This window comes from Penicillium cosmopolitanum (assembly GCF_028827165.1).
Source record: "Penicillium cosmopolitanum strain IBT 29677 chromosome Unknown utg000009l:1.0-9042332.0:1.0-9050551.0, whole genome shotgun sequence".
Taxonomy (NCBI): domain Eukaryota; kingdom Fungi; phylum Ascomycota; class Eurotiomycetes; order Eurotiales; family Aspergillaceae; genus Penicillium; species Penicillium cosmopolitanum.
This window is the reverse complement of record NW_026622679.1, coordinates 3,115,913-3,134,757: the sequence shown is the minus strand read 5'-3', so window position 1 is coordinate 3,134,757 and position 18,845 is coordinate 3,115,913. Positions and strand designations below refer to the sequence as shown.

The 18,845-nt window shown below is 49.1% G+C and overlaps 9 protein-coding genes across 9 annotated transcripts; 6 read left to right on the top strand and 3 right to left on the bottom strand.

Moving 5' to 3' along the window:
- Nucleotides 1-16: 16 nt before the first annotated feature.
- On the top strand, nucleotides 17-838 carry N7509_009287 (glutathione S-transferase family protein; the record flags this gene model as incomplete). Its single annotated transcript, XM_056633924.1, has 1 exon — nucleotides 17-838. One exon carries the CDS (start codon nucleotides 17-19, stop codon nucleotides 836-838), a length of 822 nt encoding a protein of 273 aa, XP_056484544.1.
- A 520-nt stretch (nucleotides 839-1,358) lies between these two features.
- N7509_009286 (DUF3425 domain-containing protein) lies at nucleotides 1,359-2,330 on the top strand (the record flags this gene model as incomplete). The annotated part of the gene is made up of 1 exon (XM_056633923.1): nucleotides 1,359-2,330. The coding sequence occupies one exon, from the start codon at nucleotides 1,359-1,361 to the stop codon at nucleotides 2,328-2,330; it is 972 nt and encodes a 323-aa protein (XP_056484543.1).
- Nucleotides 2,331-2,762: 432 nt separating this feature from the next.
- Nucleotides 2,763-4,012, top strand: N7509_009285 (aldo/keto reductase; the record flags this gene model as incomplete). The annotated part of the gene is made up of 4 exons (XM_056633922.1): nucleotides 2,763-2,812; nucleotides 2,861-3,005; nucleotides 3,065-3,439; nucleotides 3,500-4,012. The coding sequence occupies 4 exons, from the start codon at nucleotides 2,763-2,765 to the stop codon at nucleotides 4,010-4,012; spliced, it is 1,083 nt and encodes a 360-aa protein (XP_056484542.1).
- An 858-nt stretch (nucleotides 4,013-4,870) lies between these two features.
- N7509_009284 (MATE family efflux transporter) lies at nucleotides 4,871-6,576 on the top strand (the record flags this gene model as incomplete). Its single annotated transcript, XM_056633921.1, has 2 exons — nucleotides 4,871-5,710; nucleotides 5,764-6,576. The coding sequence occupies 2 exons, from the start codon at nucleotides 4,871-4,873 to the stop codon at nucleotides 6,574-6,576; spliced, it is 1,653 nt and encodes a 550-aa protein (XP_056484541.1).
- A 241-nt stretch (nucleotides 6,577-6,817) lies between these two features.
- On the bottom strand, nucleotides 6,818-7,619 carry N7509_009283 (peptide-methionine-S-sulfoxide reductase; the record flags this gene model as incomplete). The annotated part of the gene is made up of 3 exons (XM_056633920.1): nucleotides 6,818-6,851; nucleotides 6,929-7,247; nucleotides 7,343-7,619. The coding sequence occupies 3 exons, from the start codon at nucleotides 7,617-7,619 to the stop codon at nucleotides 6,818-6,820; spliced, it is 630 nt and encodes a 209-aa protein (XP_056484540.1).
- A 713-nt stretch (nucleotides 7,620-8,332) lies between these two features.
- N7509_009282 (kinesin family protein) lies at nucleotides 8,333-11,410 on the bottom strand (the record flags this gene model as incomplete). Its single annotated transcript, XM_056633919.1, has 2 exons — nucleotides 8,333-11,153; nucleotides 11,211-11,410. 2 exons carry the CDS (start codon nucleotides 11,408-11,410, stop codon nucleotides 8,333-8,335), a joined length of 3,021 nt encoding a protein of 1,006 aa, XP_056484539.1.
- Nucleotides 11,411-12,280: 870 nt separating this feature from the next.
- Nucleotides 12,281-12,838, bottom strand: N7509_009281 (uncharacterized protein; the record flags this gene model as incomplete). Its single annotated transcript, XM_056633918.1, has 2 exons — nucleotides 12,281-12,763; nucleotides 12,836-12,838. The coding sequence occupies 2 exons, from the start codon at nucleotides 12,836-12,838 to the stop codon at nucleotides 12,281-12,283; spliced, it is 486 nt and encodes a 161-aa protein (XP_056484538.1).
- A 232-nt stretch (nucleotides 12,839-13,070) lies between these two features.
- N7509_009280 (uncharacterized protein) lies at nucleotides 13,071-13,803 on the top strand (the record flags this gene model as incomplete). Its single annotated transcript, XM_056633917.1, has 2 exons — nucleotides 13,071-13,548; nucleotides 13,631-13,803. 2 exons carry the CDS (start codon nucleotides 13,071-13,073, stop codon nucleotides 13,801-13,803), a joined length of 651 nt encoding a protein of 216 aa, XP_056484537.1.
- A 1,381-nt stretch (nucleotides 13,804-15,184) lies between these two features.
- N7509_009279 (uncharacterized protein) lies at nucleotides 15,185-18,009 on the top strand (the record flags this gene model as incomplete). Its single annotated transcript, XM_056633916.1, has 2 exons — nucleotides 15,185-17,605; nucleotides 17,665-18,009. The coding sequence occupies 2 exons, from the start codon at nucleotides 15,185-15,187 to the stop codon at nucleotides 18,007-18,009; spliced, it is 2,766 nt and encodes a 921-aa protein (XP_056484536.1).
- Nucleotides 18,010-18,845: the final 836 nt, after the last annotated feature.

Below are 18,845 nucleotides of genomic sequence, written 5' to 3'. Positions count from 1 at the left end.
TCATACACCACCCAGCATGGGGGCCACAACCCCTTCTCCCACTATTGTGTTGTACGACATTGACATGCGTCCTCCATGCGCACCGAATCCCTGGAAGGCCCGGTATGCACTTAACTTCAAAGGTGTTTCTTACTCAACAACATGGGTAGACATGCCAGACATCACCAAAATTCGCTGTGATCTTGGCGTGCCAGCCTCACGCAAGTTTGCTGATGGCACGGATTACCACACTTTACCGGTAATGACAAACTCAAAATATGACTCTAAAATCGGGGATTCATTCGATATTGCAGTCTTCCTTCAAAGTGTGTATCCGAAAACTGGTGCAGGGAATCTTTTCCCTCAGCAAACGCTGGACTATGTCTACGCGAAGGACCTCGCGATGTTTGCGCCATTGTCTGAGCTCAATGGAAAGGAACATGCCGAGTACGCTCGGTTTAACATGAATGTTGATGCGGCCTTTAGTGCACACGTTCTGCTCATGGTACACGGTCTCCCATTTAACCCCGACACGACCGAGAAAACAAGGGCAGAGTTCGTTCGACGCTCAGGGGTGGCATCTTGGGACAACCTAACCGTACGTGGCGAACAACGAGAGGAATTGAAAGTGTCTCTTCATGATACACTAGGTGGACTGGCCAAGCTTTTTCGAAAGGATAATACGGGTCCATTCTTGCTTGGGGAGCAGGCTAATTATGCCGATATTATTGTTGGCGCATGGCTGCGGATGATGCATGGAACGCTGCCGGCACATGAGTGGGAAGAGGCAAAAACTTGGCATGAAGGTGTATTTGGAAAGTTACATGATGCGCTGGAGAAATATGCTCTGGTCAACTAAGGTTGTGCATGTAATACAACCTCCTCACATAGACCCTCACTATGTAGGCTGTGTCTCAGTTTGGCTATATAGAAACCCGGAAACATAGTTGTTTGCAAAAAAGCAATTTAACTACAGAATCAAATAAATAATTACCATCCGAGACCCAGATCAAATTGACTCGAGGTCTCAATGATCCCGACGTTAAAGTACTTGGCTGTCTGTACATATGTAGATAATGCTGACCAGTCACCGCCCGCCCCCGTGGTGGCCAATTACGGCCAACATCTCTTGAACTCCCCTTTCTCACCTACCTTCACTATCGATGCACTCCTTGTGGTTATCCATCTGATACCCGTGTGAGAAATCTTAAGAATAGATCGACCGCTACAATGGCCGACAAGGTACAGCCTAAAAGGCCCGTCAGCGACCGACGGCGACAGCAGAATGTACGAGCTCAGAAAAACTACAGTATGTGGCCCGCATTCCAATCGAAACGTCAAGTCTCATTCTAGACTGAGGAGAAAGACAGAAGCAACATATGCAAGCTCTTGAGACGCTCCTGGCTGCTCAAAACCACCTGGCTCGTGACGAATCAATGTTGATAAAAAGTGGATGTTCGCCTTCAAATCCTGGCGCTATGACCGCAATCAGCCCTTCCCAGGACACCAAAGGCTCTCTCTCAAGACTCGACCCTTCAAGCCAATCGGAGGCTTTGGCATTAATTGCAAAATATGCTGCTCATACCAATGAATCTACCCGAGCAAGAGTGGAATCCGGAGAAATTACCATCGGGGATATTCTACAGGCTGGGCTGAATGAGCTCGATCGGCAACCAACACAAACCACATTAACCCGTGCAGAAAGCTCCTCAAATCAATCGTGGATCCCCGGTCCACGGACGGACAAAATTCTTGTTCCAAATAACAGCATGCAGGTGCATCTTCATTCACTGCCAGATATGTACGCCAATAATTTCCGCTGGAAGCAGTTCTCTACCGTGGCCGCAATTCGAGCAAATGCAGAATCTATTGGATTAACTTTCGAAGAGATTACCCATCCTAAATCGATATCACCATTCTACTACGCTAGCGCTCTTGCCAAAGACCAAAACCAGATTATTTGCTCTGCGGGGTTTCAAGGGATAAAGCCACATCTACGACCAACCGAGACACAGTTGAACTATCCTCACCATCCTTGGCTCGATATTTTCCCGTGTCCCATTTTCCGCGACAGGTATATCCGCCTGGTATCTATGGGCCCCTCAGTATTCAACGCCGACGAGTTCTGCGTGGACCTCCAAAACGGTGGCATCATTTGTTGGGGTTCGCACTCAGGGGAGAAGCACGATGCGAGTGGATCAGGAGCACCTTGGGATATGCGAAGCTGGGAGGCTCAACCTTGGTTTCTTAAGAAATGGTGGTTCGTTCTTGGTGGAGAGGAGGGCGGATTTTTCCAGCAAAGCCGATGGTGGCATGAAAGCAGAGGCGATCAGCTGCCCTATTTTTGGTGAGAGGAATCAGAGTTCTGGAAGGTGGCCGGGTCCACGAATCCACTGAGCTTGCACACCAGATCATCATAATCGAGTCCTACTACACATCACTGGAGCATCCTTCACTTTGGAAACTGCCATTCAAAAGTGCCCAGGTGCCCCACTTACCTCAATTGTTGTCCAATGAAAACCCTGTACATACGGCGCTAATGCATGCTGAGTTGAGCATCCGCAAAGTCCGACCAATCGGATGACCGCAAAAGTTAACTCCGGGCCATGCATTTCCATCTTGCTCAACTCAGCCAACATACTTGTTCATCTGGCGATATGGAGGATATAAAACATAGCGATTCCAAAACATATATAAGTGGCGCCAAAATCCTTCATATTCAATTTCCAGCACACACATCAGAACAATCAATCACTCAATTAAATATCCTCCTAATATCAGCAATGGATTTCTCATCTCTACATCAAGCCCACAAGGGCATCAAGCACACCAAGTACGTCTCCCATTTTCAACTGCTTACCCTGCTAACAATATTCAAAAGTTTAGGGAAATCCGGTCTTAAGATCTCCCAAGTTGTTCTAGGTGCTATGTCGTTTGGTTCAGTCGACAAGTGGACGATCCCCGAGGAACAAGCATTGCCGATTATCAAGCATGCCTTTGACAAAGGACTCAACACATGGGATACAGTAAGTACTACAACCTTATATTCTTTTACTCAGTTAGAAGCTCACTCATTATTTTCTAGGCCGATGTCTACGCCTTCGGGGAATCCGAGCGCATCCTTGGCAAAGCACTCAAGACATATAACATTCCTCGTGAACGGGTTGTGATCCTTTCCAAATGTTATGGTGGAGTTCCAGCTCCAGGAGAGCTTGATGGCTTGTCGGAATTCGAAACGATTGCCCGGTTAGCTATCAACGAGGGTGTCATGGCGAACCGTGTTGGACTATCTCGCAAACACATCTTCGATGCGGTAGATGCCAGCGTCGCGAGACTAGGTACGTATCTGGACGTCCTTCAGATTCATCGATTCGATCGCGAAACTCCCGGCGAGGAAATCATGCGAGCACTCAATGATGTTGTCGAGAGTGGCAAAGTTCGATACCTTGGCGCAAGCTCGGTCAGTGACTTTTTTCCATTCAACAAACCCGAGACGGAGAATTAACGATTATTGGGACAGATGGCTACTTGGGAGTTCCAAGCCTTGAACAATATCGCTGAAAAGAATGGCTGGCATAAGTTTATCAGCATGCAAGACCATCATTCGCTTCTTTATCGAGAGGAAGAGCGTGAAATGTTCCCCTACTGCCGTGACGCAGGAATTGGTATTATTCCTTGGTCACCACTGGCACGTGGCCTTCTGACTCGACCTTTCACTGCGGCTGGAGAAAAGACCGTGCGGGAAGGGGACGACATCACTGCAGAAATGCTGATCGGCAAAACCACGGACATTGACATCGCTATCATCGGTCGTGTGGAAGAGCTGGCGAGCAGGAAGAATTGCAGTATGGCGCAGATCGGCATCGTGTGGTGTCTGGCCAAGGGTGTGAACCCCATTGTCGGACTTTCCAGTACCAAGAGAGTCGATGAGGCAGTCCAAGCCATCGAACTGTTTCAAGATGGACTCTTGAGCAAGGAGGACTTGCAGTACCTGGAAGACCTATACACCCCGAAGGCTACCGTGGGATACTAGCTTATTTTGGCTATTGGACATGCATTATCGGCTTCTAAGGATGAAGTCAATGTGGCTACCCCTGTGGAGATAATAATCCCTAGTGAATGGTTTCCTTTGTACCTATCTCAAGATTGTTTAAGATACTAATGCGATTTATTTGTTCTGCTTGTTGTATTTTTAAATTGTCTCTTGTGGGTGTCAACACCGACGAAACCACGATACTATTTGACGTACGGAGTAATATGTACTTACAAGGGAATTTCGTAATTTATACAGTTCGAATGTCCCTGCATCCTCATGTGCATCTACTCTAGTCAGAATGTATGACTTTCAAACCTAGATATTGTATGAAGACTTGATCAAAATGGCAGAACTGATACAAGACAGTGCAATACACCAGATACAAATATGGCTATGCAGAAAGAATTACGCTATCGAATTACGGTCGCACTGCATAAGATCCACCATCTGGCAGGCAGTGCGCATTCAAATCGATAAATCGGAGAGCTGGGAGCACAAGAAAAAGCAAAGTCTCAGCTGAACCAATCAGACACGCAGGTTTCCCTTGCGTAGATTATCCCTTACCTGGAACAATCAAAATACAGTAGACGCAGCGGGAGTGAGAATGGAAGTTGCTTATTTTTTTTTTTTAGCCAGCTCTTTTTCTTGCCTCCTTTCACAAGACTGAATTTGTTTCCGGCTTCTCACCTTAGAGGCCCAACTCATCCTCGTGCTGGTCAACACCAGACAAACCTCCTTCACTCCTTTAATCATTTCCAACCTGGTGCCTAGAATTTCATTTTTGTCTAAATGGCGAGCCCAACAGATTTTGATAGAGATTCCGTGCGGGTACACGCACCATCGAAAAGAAGCCACATGCCGATCGACGAAACCTTTTTTCATGCTGAAGGAAGTGGTGCAGGTGGCAAGCGGAGAGTCGATCACACATTTAACGAATATACAATCACAACCAACAGCTCCTCCAACCTTGTGTATGGTCTCTCTGATGCTGGTGGAATATTCTGCTCTGAAAAGAGCCTTCCTAAGGTTAAACAATCAACCGACCAAATATTCAACGAGACAACACCCTTGATTCACAATGACTCGCTAGGGGATGATTTGCTGGATGATGATGGTGATAATGATGGTAATGGTAATGGCGAGGGCAATGGCGATGAGGTGTTATGGAAAGGCGAATCGAAATGTCTAATTCGAGACACATCCCCACTGGCTCTATCAGCTTTGCTTGAATGCTCTCTCTCGACAGTAAGCATCATTGCGGTGGGGCGCCTGGGGACAATCCAGCTCGGAGCTGCGAGTATGGCTAGTATGCTGGCCAATTTTACGGGGTATATGATCTACCATGGCCTTGCGGCAGCTCTTGATACATTGTGTATGCAAGAATTTGACACTGGCATGCTTCATCTGGTTGCAATCCATTTTCAAAGGATGGTATATCTCCTTTTGATCATCACCGTGCCTATAATCGTTCTTTGGAGCTATGCCGAACAGATCCTCCCCAACATTCTCTCCAATGAAGAAACCGCCATTCTTGCTGGTCGATACCTTCGCATCGTTGCATGGGGGACGCCCGGGTACGCACTTTTTGAGGCAGCGAAGCGCTACATTCAGGCCCAGGGTGTGTACTCGGCATCGTCATATGTATTGAGTGTCTGTGCACCTATCAATGCGTTTTTAAATTGGTTCTTAGTTTGGGTATGTTCGTCAAGCACAATATTTCTAACGGTGCTAATCGCAAATCCTACTAGTATTGCGAATTGGGCTTCATCGGTGCTCCTATTGCGTTGACGATAACCGACTACTTACTCCCGAGCACGCTCTTTTTATACGTCTACTGGGGATCTCACGACGAGTGTTGGAATGGGTTTACTCGCAGAGCCTTTACAAATTGGGGCCCGATGATACGACTGGCAGTTATCAATGTGCTCACTGTTGAAGCTGAATCGCTGATTTACGGAATTACCACTCTCGCTTCCTCATACCTGGGGCCAGTCGTTCTAGCCACACAAACAATCCTTGTGACAGCGAGCAATATAGTATGGCAGGCTCCATACTCCCTGTCAGTTACTACCCGGGCTCGTGTTGATAACCTGATGGCTTTTGGTTTCGGCAATGCGGCCTGGAAGGTATGCAAAGTTGCACTTTCTGTTGCCTTTGGCGTCGCTTCAGCGCATATAGTATTGCTATCCTTGCTCCGATACCCGATTGCGAAGATATTTTCGACTGAATCCGAAGTGATTGAATTGGTCGCTCAAGTGATGCCCCTCTGTGCAGCAGCCCATTTTGTTGAATGCATGGTTTTGAGTTCAAATGGAATTCTGGGTGGCATTGGCAAACCGGAGGATGCTAGCTATCTGCAGACGAGTATCTTTGCCATCGTCGCCCTCCCTCTCCAATTCGGGTTAACCTTTGGTCTGGATTGGTCGGTCTGGGGGCTTTGGATCGGTGCACTGTCTGGATTTTTCTTCATTCTCGTTGCCCAGTGGTTATATCTAAGTCAAATTAATTGGGCGAGATGCGTCCGAGAAGCCTCGATGGACTTTTCGGTAGCATCATCTTGATGGGGAAAGCCTACGACCGAGAAAGGGGATTTAGATGTCTAAGAAGGACAAAAGAGGCGATATGGGTATCCTTTGAAATAAACAGTTTAGGATTTATTAATGAATGGGTTGCCCTTATTTTATCGAAAGGTACATAAGTCGTGACACATGCCAGATTTGAGAATTTATTCTCATGGCGCTCTGTCATCACACGAGCGACTGGGGACCACATATATATATGCTCTCAAAATTTGGATCCTAGTCAATCGGAAAGAGGCGGAAAGTCCCGAATAAAGCTAGAGATAATATTAGCAATCAATCAAATTATGAGAATCACGGGGTTGTTTCCCGCGAGGGTCGTAAAATCACTTACTGAGCAGGGCATTCATATCCGGCGGGGTTATGCTTTAGGTACAGCTGGTGGTACTCCTCGGCATCCCACCACTGACCAGCGGGTACGACATCGGTCGAGACAGGCTTTTTATACCACTCCTTGCTAACCTTATCGGTAATGCTCTCTGCGATCTGTTGCTGCTCCTCGCCGTGGGTGAAGATAACACTGCGGTACTGGGTGCCGACATCGGGGCCCTGTCGGTTCAGGGTTGAAGCATCGTGCATGCGATAGAAAAACTCAAGGAGCTGGCGATATGTGACGAGGGAAGGATCAAAGGTCATCTGAAGAGCTTCGGCGTCTGTTGAAAGAAAGAGTAGAAGGTCAGTACCCGGTTTAGATAGCGACACGCGACCCTATGCGACATCGGTGCATAACAATTTGTTGGAGACTTACGTCCAGTAGAGCCACTGCACACAGCGCGGTAGGAGGGCGAATTAGTCTGGCCGCCGGAGTAGCCGACCTTAGCGTCCAAAAGTCCCTTTCCATTGCCAAAGTGCTTGCGGAAAAGGTGCTCGACGCCCCAGAAGCAGCCAGCTGCTACGGTTGCGGTTTGAGTGGACATGTTGCGCGATTGAGACTCCGGGGTGTGGGATAGGGCCGGTGCAGCGGTAGAGAATGGACGGAGAAGGCGTGAAAAAAGAGTCGAGGCAATCGGTGCGGCGAAGGGCATCGGAATTTCTGTGGAATTTCTGGAATTTCTGGTGTCCAGGTGGGGAACTCGATATAAAAGTGGGGGGAAAGTGGGAGCAGACGCGACGGGGCGAGGTCGGCAAGACTGCGATTGAGGAAGTGATGAGTCCCAACGCTGAGAAATGGGGATTAAATACAGTCACTTGTAGCTTTGAGTAGAAAGAGAAATAGTTCAGTTGAAGTAGGTCCGGGGTATGTAGATGGCGTCATCCTATCTGACAAAGCAGAGCAGCGGGGAAACCTGCCAAAACTGTCAACTGCCGCATTGGGCTATGTTGATCCGGTCTCCCCGCAAACGACCTACAAACAGCTACTCTGACACACCAGCATAGTAATAATAATAAAATCTGAACTGGTTCAAATAATAGTAGGGACCACATTGGGATATCTTCAATTTCAGTAATGTACACAACGAGAAGAATATGTCAAACGAAAGAAGAAAAAATAAAGAATCCTTAACAGCTGGGCGAGCAACGCATCCAGTATCAGGGAGCATAATAAAACAACAAGAGTGAAGGAACAAAGTGGAAATAAACACCGTGAGATCCATGAGTAACCGTGCCGAAAAAAAAAGAACAGCTGGCTTGAAAAAAAAAGAAAAGAAAAAAAAGGATGGTATCTTTTGCGCCAACTCCAGGGATGCCGAGCTCCAATACTTCATGGGGAGTACCGGAGAAACGTCAAATAAATCATCTACCGCAGACCGCCAGAGGAAATCTCCTGACTTCGGTCTATTGGAGGTGCAGCAATTGCGCTGAGACGAGGAGCGTCTCGGCCTGAAAGGCTTGCGTGTCGAGGTCGAATTTCACCTCCCAAGGTGGTGCGCCGACCGGTATTCTTCATCACAGGTAAAGTGTGAGGGCTCAGCACGCGGTGCTTGCCTTCAAGTTCCTTATCACTCTTGACCATACGGCGTGCTTGGGATGCGGTGAACATGTGGCCATCATTGGGGGAACTGCCGTATGTATTCGAGGTGGGGCTGCGGCGGCGATGGACTCGCAGAGAATTGGTGGATGAAGGACCAAAGTGCGAAGTGGAGATGCGACGCATGGCCGAATTGATCTGAAGAGCATCATCCTTATCGGATTTCCATTCCTTGTTCTCGGATGCTGGGCTGCTTGAAAAGGTTGCGCTCGGGCTGCGGACGGCAATTCGTGATGGCCGATCCGCGGAGGCTCGGTTCAGGAAGCTGCTTCCTTCAATGTCTCGAAGCGGAGAGTTCTCGTTGTCTGAAGAGAGAGGTAGACTCGTTGTAGGCGGCGGTGCCAAAGGAGAGCTGCCTGCTCGCTTTGACAAGAACCCTGCCTTGAAGCGGCCATTATTCTTCGGGATATTTAAGGGCTCTTCAGAGGGTGCGGGTGGCGGCGAAGTTGAGCCTGAAGAAGTTGACATCCGTGGAATGTTTCGCGGGATTGGTGATGCCCCCCTGGGTAGTGTTGGCTCTTCGAAGCTACTAACTTCATCGGCAGAATCGACAGCTTTTTGTGGGGTCTTCTGCCATTCCGTTAGGGTGCCATCTTCTTCATCATCCTTCCAGCGGACTGATCGTTTGGCAGCCTTCGCCTGGGTTTTCTTCGGAGTGAAGCTAACGCTCTTCCGACCAGCAGCAGCAGCCTTTCGGCGCCGAGGAGAGCCTTTGGTAGGAGAAGGGGGTGCTACCGGGGCAAGTTGTATAGCTGGGGGTTCGAGAGAAGTTCTGGGGGGTGGCATGCTGGTCATACTGAATCTCTTCTTGGGCTTCGGGGGGCTTGCTGGCTTGACAGGACTGGGTGGTATTTGGAGTGCAGGTAGGCTACCATCCGGTTTAACAAGGCTGGAGACTGTTGTCTCGCAGCTATCCAGCATCTTGGTGAGTATAACGCGACCCTTTCTGATGGCTTCGGATGCGTTGAGTTCCATGATATCCTCGATGGATGCCATCAACTCAAATTGGGCCTGCAAGAGAACCTGCACAGCAACTGCCTCTCCAGCCTTGTCCTGGTCTACGACCGCGGATAAGGCTTCACGTTCTGCATTTGACCGTAACACCTCAGCCTCACGGTCCAGGTTGGCAAAATCGCTGTTGTCGCTGATGTCGAACTCTTGTAATTGTTTGGTCGCGTTCTCAACTGCCGAATTCATCGCTCTGTCCCAGGTGTTCTTCGACAATCGCTGATTATAATGGTGTCTGCTGTCTTCAAGTTCGAGCAAGATGCCTTGCGCTGTCTTTCGAATCCGCCATAGGTTGGCCAAGTCCTCCTCGCCATCTCGCGAAGCGCAGACGTTATCGAAAGCGGCGATCCAAGACGACAGGATCCCTATACGGCGGCTGATTTGTCTCAGCTTGAGCATATTGCTAGTCTTCTCCTGTCGTTCCGGAAGTGTGTGCTCGTAAGCATTGCGAATACGAGCGACAGCTTCACGTACAACAGCATCCTTCTTCTCAGTCTGTTTCTTGAACTTGGCGAAGGCTAGCTGCTCCGCGTCCTTCTGCTGTGCTTTGAGCTCAGTGATCATCTTCATTTGTTCGTCAATCTTGACCAAGAAGTCCTTGACGTGTCGGTTGACATTGAAGACATTGCGAGTAACCTTGGTTTGGATGTTCTTGGCTCGGTTTGCATATCGCAGCGTGTTCTGTGTCTCGTCAAAGTGCTGGCTTGATGGACTCACGCAGACAATCATCACAGTCTTGCAGTTCCCGCCAAGAGCAAATTTGAGAAGTCGAGTGAGTTTGGAATTGCGATAAGGAATGTGATTGCGCTTTCGAGGATCACAGAGGGCGTTGATACAGCTGCCCAAGGCAAGGAGAGACTTGTTGATGTTGGCACCTTCGAATAGCCGTTCGCCTCTGTTCTTAGTCGCACTCGCACGTTCACTTCCCGCAAGATCAATGATACTGAGAGTAGCCATGGTGGTGGGCTCATTCACATCCGCATTTCTATCCTTTTGAGCAACATTGATCTGAAGAACCGCGTGGGATCGGGAGGAGGTGGCATTCGCCTCTGTGGGGGACATAGTACGGCATTCGTTGCCGCGTACAATCATATCCATGACTTCCTGTACGTTCTGAGGGTGGTGGCTCGAGAGCCCAGCCACTGAAACCGCCTGGTTCACGTCTTCGCGAAGCATGAGACCACCCTTAGATACCCCAGGGACAAGTAAGTCACGGATGGTTTCGTTGTAGATTTCGAGGTATGAGAGCGAAATTTCGGTGCTCTTCTCGCTAGATCGCTCGTCGATTCGCTCAAATAGTTCTTGCATGGTCATGAAAATGATTCCGGGTTGCTGTGCCGTGCCGGTAATTGTGTGTGTCTTTCCACAACCCGTCGCACCATAGGCGAAGACAGTGGCATTGTAGCCATCGAGGACATTGTCGAGAAGGGAGCGAGTGGTGGATTCGTATACCTCTCCCTGAGAGGCATTCTGGTCGAAAATGCGATCGAAGGCAAATGTTTGGTCCTTGACCCGCTTGCCGTTGGGTACAACACTCCTGGAGAACTTCTGGACGGGGTTGTCCTCTGGAGGATCGAATACCCTAGGAAAACAAAGCGTCAGTGGTATGGAGATGGGTGGGTGTCGCATCGAAACTCACAGGCATCGGTCGTCAATCACCTTGACAATGGAGCGAATCCCTTTCTGATTGAGCTTCGGGGTTGGTGCACCGGCCAGCGACCCATCGCCGAGAAAAAGAGGCCCGTCATCGGTTTTGGCGATCTGCGCTGCCTCTCGAATAGTGAAGGGTCGAACTCGAACCGCAACATTGATTGAGGAAGCGCCATCAGAGACGGGCATGGTGGTGGTGTCGTATCGTGTCGTGTCGTGTTTCGTGTGTCGTTGTTGTGTCGTTGTCGTTGTCGTTGTCGTTGTAGTGCCGTGTTGTGATTGTAGCCGTGCCAGATAAGCTGGGCGACACCCTGCGTCGACGAAGCCAGGGGGTTGAGGTTGTCGATGATAATGAAGAGAAGAATGTGTGGATCTCAAGCTGTATCGTATGGGGTACGGGATGGGATGCAGTATTCTCCGAAGAGGCTCCTGGCGTCGATCTAATTTGTCAACAAATGATCCTCCGTTGCTACGAGCAACCAGGGTTGAAGGTGGTGATTGTACTGATTTTGCCGTGGAGCTATGGCTTGGCGGTCAGTTCTGCATAGTATGAAGGCGGCACGAGGGTGTTTCAGGCTATTGACACAGTACCCCTTTGCTAGTGCCCACGCACCATTTTGTCTTGGCCATGATCAGTGTGGGGTATTGGCTGCGATGACAGCGAGATCTTGATCCATAGATGTTGTGTGGAAGATACTTGGATTGCTCCACGATTGTTTTTGGCAGACCCCTTGCATTAATTGCCTTTTCCAGGAGGCTATTGAGGGAACTGCTTTGGATAGCGGTTGGTTTGGCCCTCCCGAGGTCTGCTGTCGAGTTTCCGACATCTATCTACCTTACTCTAAGGACCTAGATAATTTATGCAGCAAATTGTATACTTGTTCTGAATGTCTATTGAACTATTCGTGAGTTCCATAGTGACCATAACGCCGTCCCGAAAAAGGAAAAGAAATCCATCAACATAGATAGCAAATAGACCGCCCCGCGCCATGAGTTCTCGCCCTCAATTGTTCTTCTTTTGTGGGAAAATAATAGTAGAAGTACCAGAGAATGCTTCCGCTATGCCTCCTCGAGTCCCTCCTCTTCATCGTCAAAGCTTGGTACAACCACATCCCAGCCAGGGTCATCTAGATCAAGGCTCATTGCGGTTTCCTCCTCCTTAGTTTCCTCTGGTTTAATATCCTTGCGAAAGCGGAATGCCACCCAATTTCCATTTCCCAGATCAGCATCTAGGACCGTATCTGCCAGAGTTCTGCCGCTCTTCTTCTCAGTCTCTTCATTTGATGTATTTGTCTTCAGGCGTGTCCATCCTTTCTCCAGATCACTGCGGTCAATCGGAATGCCGAACTCGATCTCAGCTGGATCGTCGGGGACAATATCGCCGTTGATTTCACGGACGTCGCGCTCCTTAAGGGCTTGTAGCACCTTCTGTTTCACGGCTTGGAGCTGTTCGTGGGGCTGCAGGGAGAGGAGAATCGTGGTTTTGTTCTTCTTGAAGAGTATGGTCACAGACCTTGAGTCCGAATTAGTCTTTTTGGGTGGCTGGTATGTAGCAAGTTAGCTTCGTTCATGGGGGTTATCCAGGATTAAATCAAAAGTAAGCATATAGCATACCATATTGTAGAGCGTATTTGAAATTGGCAAACTTGCGTTGAAACTAGACCTGCACAGCTTGAGACGGTGACGGAGGCGGAGTGGAGAGCGGCGGCACGGTGGTTTATTGCCGCTTGCCGTGCTGCATTGCCCATCTCCGAATTGGATGGAACTTCCCTCTCACTTGTGATCCCCCCTCAGAAGATTGATCATTCAACCTCAACGAGTTGGTCTCCCAATGCCACCAGTCCCCGACATGGAGGACAGCCAGCCGCAAAATGAGTCTTCTTCGCCATCATCCGCGCCCACTATGCGCGGCGCTGTGCTGATGAGGCTCATTCATTGGGACAAGCTCTTCGAATCCGACAGCCCTCCACGTTTAGGCATTGATGTCAGCAGGCGTATCCCTTATGCGACCTTGTCTGGGATATCGGTCGGCGTGGCGCTAGGTTATGTTCACGGAAGCAAGAAGGCAGGCCTTCAATTTCGAGCAGAAAACGCACATCGATTTCCAACAACCTCAACCGGCTGGTGGCAGTACCACAAAACGAAGAACTATATTTCAATTGTCGGCGGTATGAAAGACGGTGTTAAATTGGCATCTAGGCTAGGGGCTGGTTCGCTCCTGTTTTGTCTTTTTGAAGAAACCGTGGACTATGCTCGCCACGAGAAGCGGGACTTTCTCTCTACGGTGACGGCGGGATTGTCGCTCTCTGGGGTATACAGTTTGCTGGGTAAGTGTTAACGCTAGAGCGATGACCTCGTTCTTCCCCATTCCTATCACATGGGCCAGGGCTAACTGGACTTGTCTCCCAGCTCGTCACGATGTGTACACTGCCGCCCGTACCGCGAAGCTCGGATTGAAGTTTGGACTTGGTTATGGATTGGTGCAAGATGCCTTGGAATCACTGAAGGGAAACCACCCTGCATATATGGATTTTCTCCTGGGCAAACGGGGACCACAAGCTACAGATGGAAACCCTGTCTGAGCTGGAACAACCCCATACATGCACCTTCCACCTCCTAGGCTGCTATGTCTTCCGGTCTGATAACACCTATCTCAGCCCATTGAACTGGCTGAAAGATAGTGTCGCTATTGCAGATAATCCCTTTGGAGTCCGTTTTGACCACGCGTTTCTGGTTGTGTACCGAGACATGGATCAAACAACCATGCACGCCGCTGCATCTATGCTGGGAATACGTATTGAGGACAGTCTCAAAGCTCCCCGCAACTAAAACTCAAGAGACCCCTTTTGAGCGCCAGACATTCCTATTTGGAGTCTTTCAACTCCCCCGGAAACCCCGATCGGTGAGTTCCGGGACAGAATCCATGGGTGTCCGGGTTTCACATCTTTCTATTTTCCGATGTACTATCTACAGTTTGATACCCTATTGTACTATTTCATGTGAAGAAATCTTCTCTTTATTTATGTTCATGTGCTTCTAGCCCGGCCAGCTCTGTTCAGCTCTGTTCAGCTCTGTTTCCCACGTAGAGTATTGATGGCACGTGACCTCTTGCATTGCATCTGCCTGTTCCCAGCGAGCTGCGAACCCAATCGATCTGGACACAATAGCTGTCAAAAGTACTGCACAAGGTCACAAAATGATCTGCTATGGTTAAGTACAGGGCTGAGTGTGGCTTTTTTTTTCTCTATCCGTGTTAATTGCTTTTTTGTCAGTTTGAACTTGTGTAGTGGAGGCAAACCCTGAGAAATAATGCGATGGCTTCTACGTGTACACAGTAATCGACCGTATCTAGCTTTCGGAGGGAAGATTTATGAAGGAAAAAGTCCTACCAGAATATCTATCATCCAATTGCTCCACCTGTACTCACACCGTAATTGTATTTGCTTCTCCGAGCTCTTCTTAACCCTTTTGTACTCCGTAGTAAGCCACCACAATGCAATAAACCGATCAGGATTGACCGATTTACCATTAACAGAGCCGCACCCATCAACTCGTAAGTCCCATCGGTGGACAAAGAAAAGAGTTGAAGAAATCCGATCTGGCCAAGGTGGAGCACTATGAAGGTTGTCATAGAGTTTCCGAAGCTTTCCAGATGATCGGTGGAGCTCAACCGCATTTGACGTCGCAGAGTTGGCAACTCCCCCCACCTTCACCTGAAGGGACCCCCCCCAGCTCCGACATCCTTCACCGTTGTCAACTACCCCTCCAGCTCTTCCCCCCTGCGCACATGCCGTTCTGCTAGCGCCGACGATCTACCCATTGGGTGTGGATGCGATGCCGACGCGGAGCTCGACTCTGCTGCTGCTATTCTCGTCGACGTCATCGTTCTATTGATGCTGGAGCTGGAAGCCCCGGTCGCCTCTTTCATCTGAACTTCCCCCTCTACAGTGCCAACTACCCACGATGCGTCGCCATGGCAGATCTGGAGGCCCGACCAAGGCCGTTTCAGCCATGTCCGACACCGTCTCTCTGATCCATTCCTTCGACTCAGTCTTGAACCCCAACCGTCCTGCGCGACCTTCACCTTTAGCCTCCTCCAACATCAAAGCTCTCCCACTCGAACTAGTCGATAGGTTGCGCTCCTTCCCTCTCTTCCAGGCCGTCCCAGAATCCTTCTTGTTTGAGGTCGGTCAACACCTGCGCCCACAACTCCACGCCCCCAACGACTATATCTTGACCGAGGGTGATGATGCAAAGGCGATGTACTGGTTGGTGCGCGGCGCCGTCTCGGTCACATCACGAGACGGTGAGAGCATATATGCTGAGCTCCAACCCGGTGCCTTTTTTGGAGAAATTGGTGTGTTGATGGATCGTCCACGCACAGCAACAATCATCGCCCGGACACGATGCATGCTGGTCGTGCTCACCAAGGAAGATTTTCGCAATATTTTACCGCGCTTCCCCGAGGTCGAACAGGCAATCAGAGAAGAAGCTCAGGAGCGGCTCATGATCCTTGAAAAGAAAAAGAAAGAGACATCTGCGCCCGCCGTGGATCTAGATCCCCCAAGAATTCCGAGCCCGATGCGAAGAGGATCGAAACGATTGAGGGAGAACCACGCCAAAGACCTGATCGCTGCCGAGGAAGACTTAAGCGTCAATTCAGTACATAAAAAGCGAAAATCACCGAGTCCGGGGCGGCGAGATGCTTCCAGTGCTCTTGCAAATGGCCTAGTGAACGTTCGTCTCCTTCTCAAAGAGCTGCCTTTATTCTCCGGTCTACCACCCGATATACTCCACTTCTTGGGTCTTAATGCGCAACCGCGCTCATTCTCTCCATTTACGGACATCATCCGACAGGACTCCCAGGGACGCGAACTCTACTTCATCGTACGAGGTGAGGTAGAGGTCGTTACCGAAAAAGCCGAACCCAATGACGACTTAAATCACAAACCGAATGGATCCGATCGTACGAGGACGGAGATCAAGGCTCGGCTTAAACAAGGGCAATACTTTGGTGAAGTGGTCAGTTTGTCGCTTGCGCCTCGAAGAACAGCGACCGTCCGCTCAGTCACATCGGTCGAATGTTTGATGCTCAGTGGGGAGGTCCTCTCTCAGTTTTGGGAAATGTGCCCGAGTGACATCCGTGAATCGGTAGAACGCACCGCTCAAGAAAGACTTCAAACAACTTCCGACGGCGATGTAGTCATGACAGATGCAACAAACGAACAGCCTCCTTTGGGTGACTTGGAATTTGACGATCGAGCCTCTTCTCGGAGAAAGTCAATGCCGTTATTGACCCTGACAGAGACTGAATTAGATGGTCCGCATCAGTCTTCGCCGGTCGAAGACCAAGAGCAAGCAGTACTGCGACCATCAGATCCCGATCCATATCTCAGTCTTGGTTTGGACAAAGTCCGACTTCGAAGTCGCCGAGGCTCAGTAGCACCTTTGACACCAGAAGAAGTCACTGGTGAGTACCAAAGGCAATCTCCGACGGAACCGCGGTCGGCCAGCTCGACTTCTCTTGCACTTCCAGACACACTTGGCCTGTCAAACCCACATCAAGTGCCGCGCCCTTCCAGTGACGGTCACCATGGAATCTTCCCTGACAGCGTCCTCCTGAAAATTTTCAAATTTCTTGAACTCCATCACTTGCTTCGACTACGTGCAGTGTCTTCTCACTGGTCTGAAATTCTCACCAGGTCTCCTGAAGTGATTCGTGATCTCGACTTGAGTGTATATAACCGCCAACTCACTGATGACGCTCTTGTGAAAATCATTTGCCCATTTGTTGGCAATCGCCCCAATTCGGTGAATGTCAATAACTGCTTTCATATCACTGATGAAGGCTTCAACGCATTAGCCAATACATGCGCACCCAATGCCACAACATGGAAGATGAAGAGCGTTTGGGATGTGACCGCTTCTGCTATCCTTGAAATGACTAGCAAAGCAACAGAGTTGAAGGAAGTGGACTTGAGCAATTGCCGCAAAGTAGGCGATACTCTTATGGCCCGGATTGTTGGATGGGTGTTGCCTGGTGGCCAGAAGCCTACCGAAGGCAAAAATGCATCCATTAAGCCAACCATGCAGACAAAAGATGGTTTGGTCTATGGCTGTCCGCGGCTCAGAAAGCTTACGCTCTCGTATTGCAAGCATGTAACTGATCGCTCAATGCACCACATTGCGTCACATGCAGCGGGTCGAATTGAAGAAATGGACTTGACTCGCTGTACCACCATTACGGACCAAGGATTCCAGTACTGGGGAAATGCTCGCTTCACCAATCTGCGAAGACTGTGCTTAGCGGACTGCACGTACCTGACCGACAACGCTATCGTGCATTTGACGAATGCCGCCAAAAATCTGCAAGAACTAGATCTGGTAAGAGATCTAACACTTCCTACTGAGCTTGAGTATCGAATACTAATCTACCCTATCAGTCATTTTGCTGTGCACTGTCCGACACAGCCACCGAAGTTCTTGCCCTTCAATGCTCGCAATTGAAATATCTCAACATGTCGTTTTGCGGGTCCGCGATTTCCGATCCATCCCTTCGAAGTATCGGTCTTCACCTTCTCTCCCTCCAACATCTATCTGTGCGAGGCTGTGTTCGGGTCACCGGAGTGGGTGTTGAAGCAGTGGCTGAAGGCTGCCATCAACTCCGAACCTTTGACGTCAGTCAATGCAAGAACCTCGCTCCCTGGCTCGACGACAATGGACCAATGCGATATCAACCCCGGGTTGAATTTGAGACAGTTGCCACAAATGGCAGAAACTTTCGATGAGGTAGCGCCCTCGGCCATTATGAGTTTTGCACTTCACAACGCGTACAGGAACGTACAAGTCCCCTGTCTTTGACATGCCTCTCAGACTGATACGGCTTGTCTACCTCCTCAACTGCTATATAGCATCCTTTTGATTTACTCGTTCATATTCTGGATCCATTTGCATTACCTCTTCGTTTAGTTTCTATCACAACCATTGGAAGTTCTAAGGACGATGTCTTATAATTTGGGAGTTACGGGTTTTCTGGGGCACTTTTACCTTTTTTTTCTTGTTTGCTTGACCCGTATAGATTGACTCCAGACAGCGGAAGGTGCGCGCTGCTGGTTCCGGATTCGGGTTACGGATTATCTGGTTCTTGGGCTGGTCGAGCATGGCGGGAGTTTAAAGATTGAAAGCATATGCTGTGGTTTGGTTTGATTTTTAATAATGCCTGGTGGTCTTTCTTCTGGAATTTTATTATGAAATAATGCTGCACTGTCTATCTTTTTATTTCCTGATTGTTTCTTTGGATGGGTCTCCGGGGTCCTTGTACTCTACATATCCTGATACTAAATCTACTCAGTACTTTTGATTTAGACCTTCCACCTGCTAGTAAAGGGGGGAGATTAATCCTTCCACAACTTGCCCTTATTCTAGCTATTCGTGAAGGTGATTCATTGTCTGGGTTCTCGCTGCCTAGGTGCGACCAAGATTGTTTGACGGCTTTGTCATCCCTGGATTCTTTGTTCCTTACAATGCAATTGATATGGACATCTCGAACCATCTCGCTGGAAATCTATACAAGTATGTTTGACAAGCCCTTGGTAAAGAGAGTTTATTGTAAAATATTTCTTTT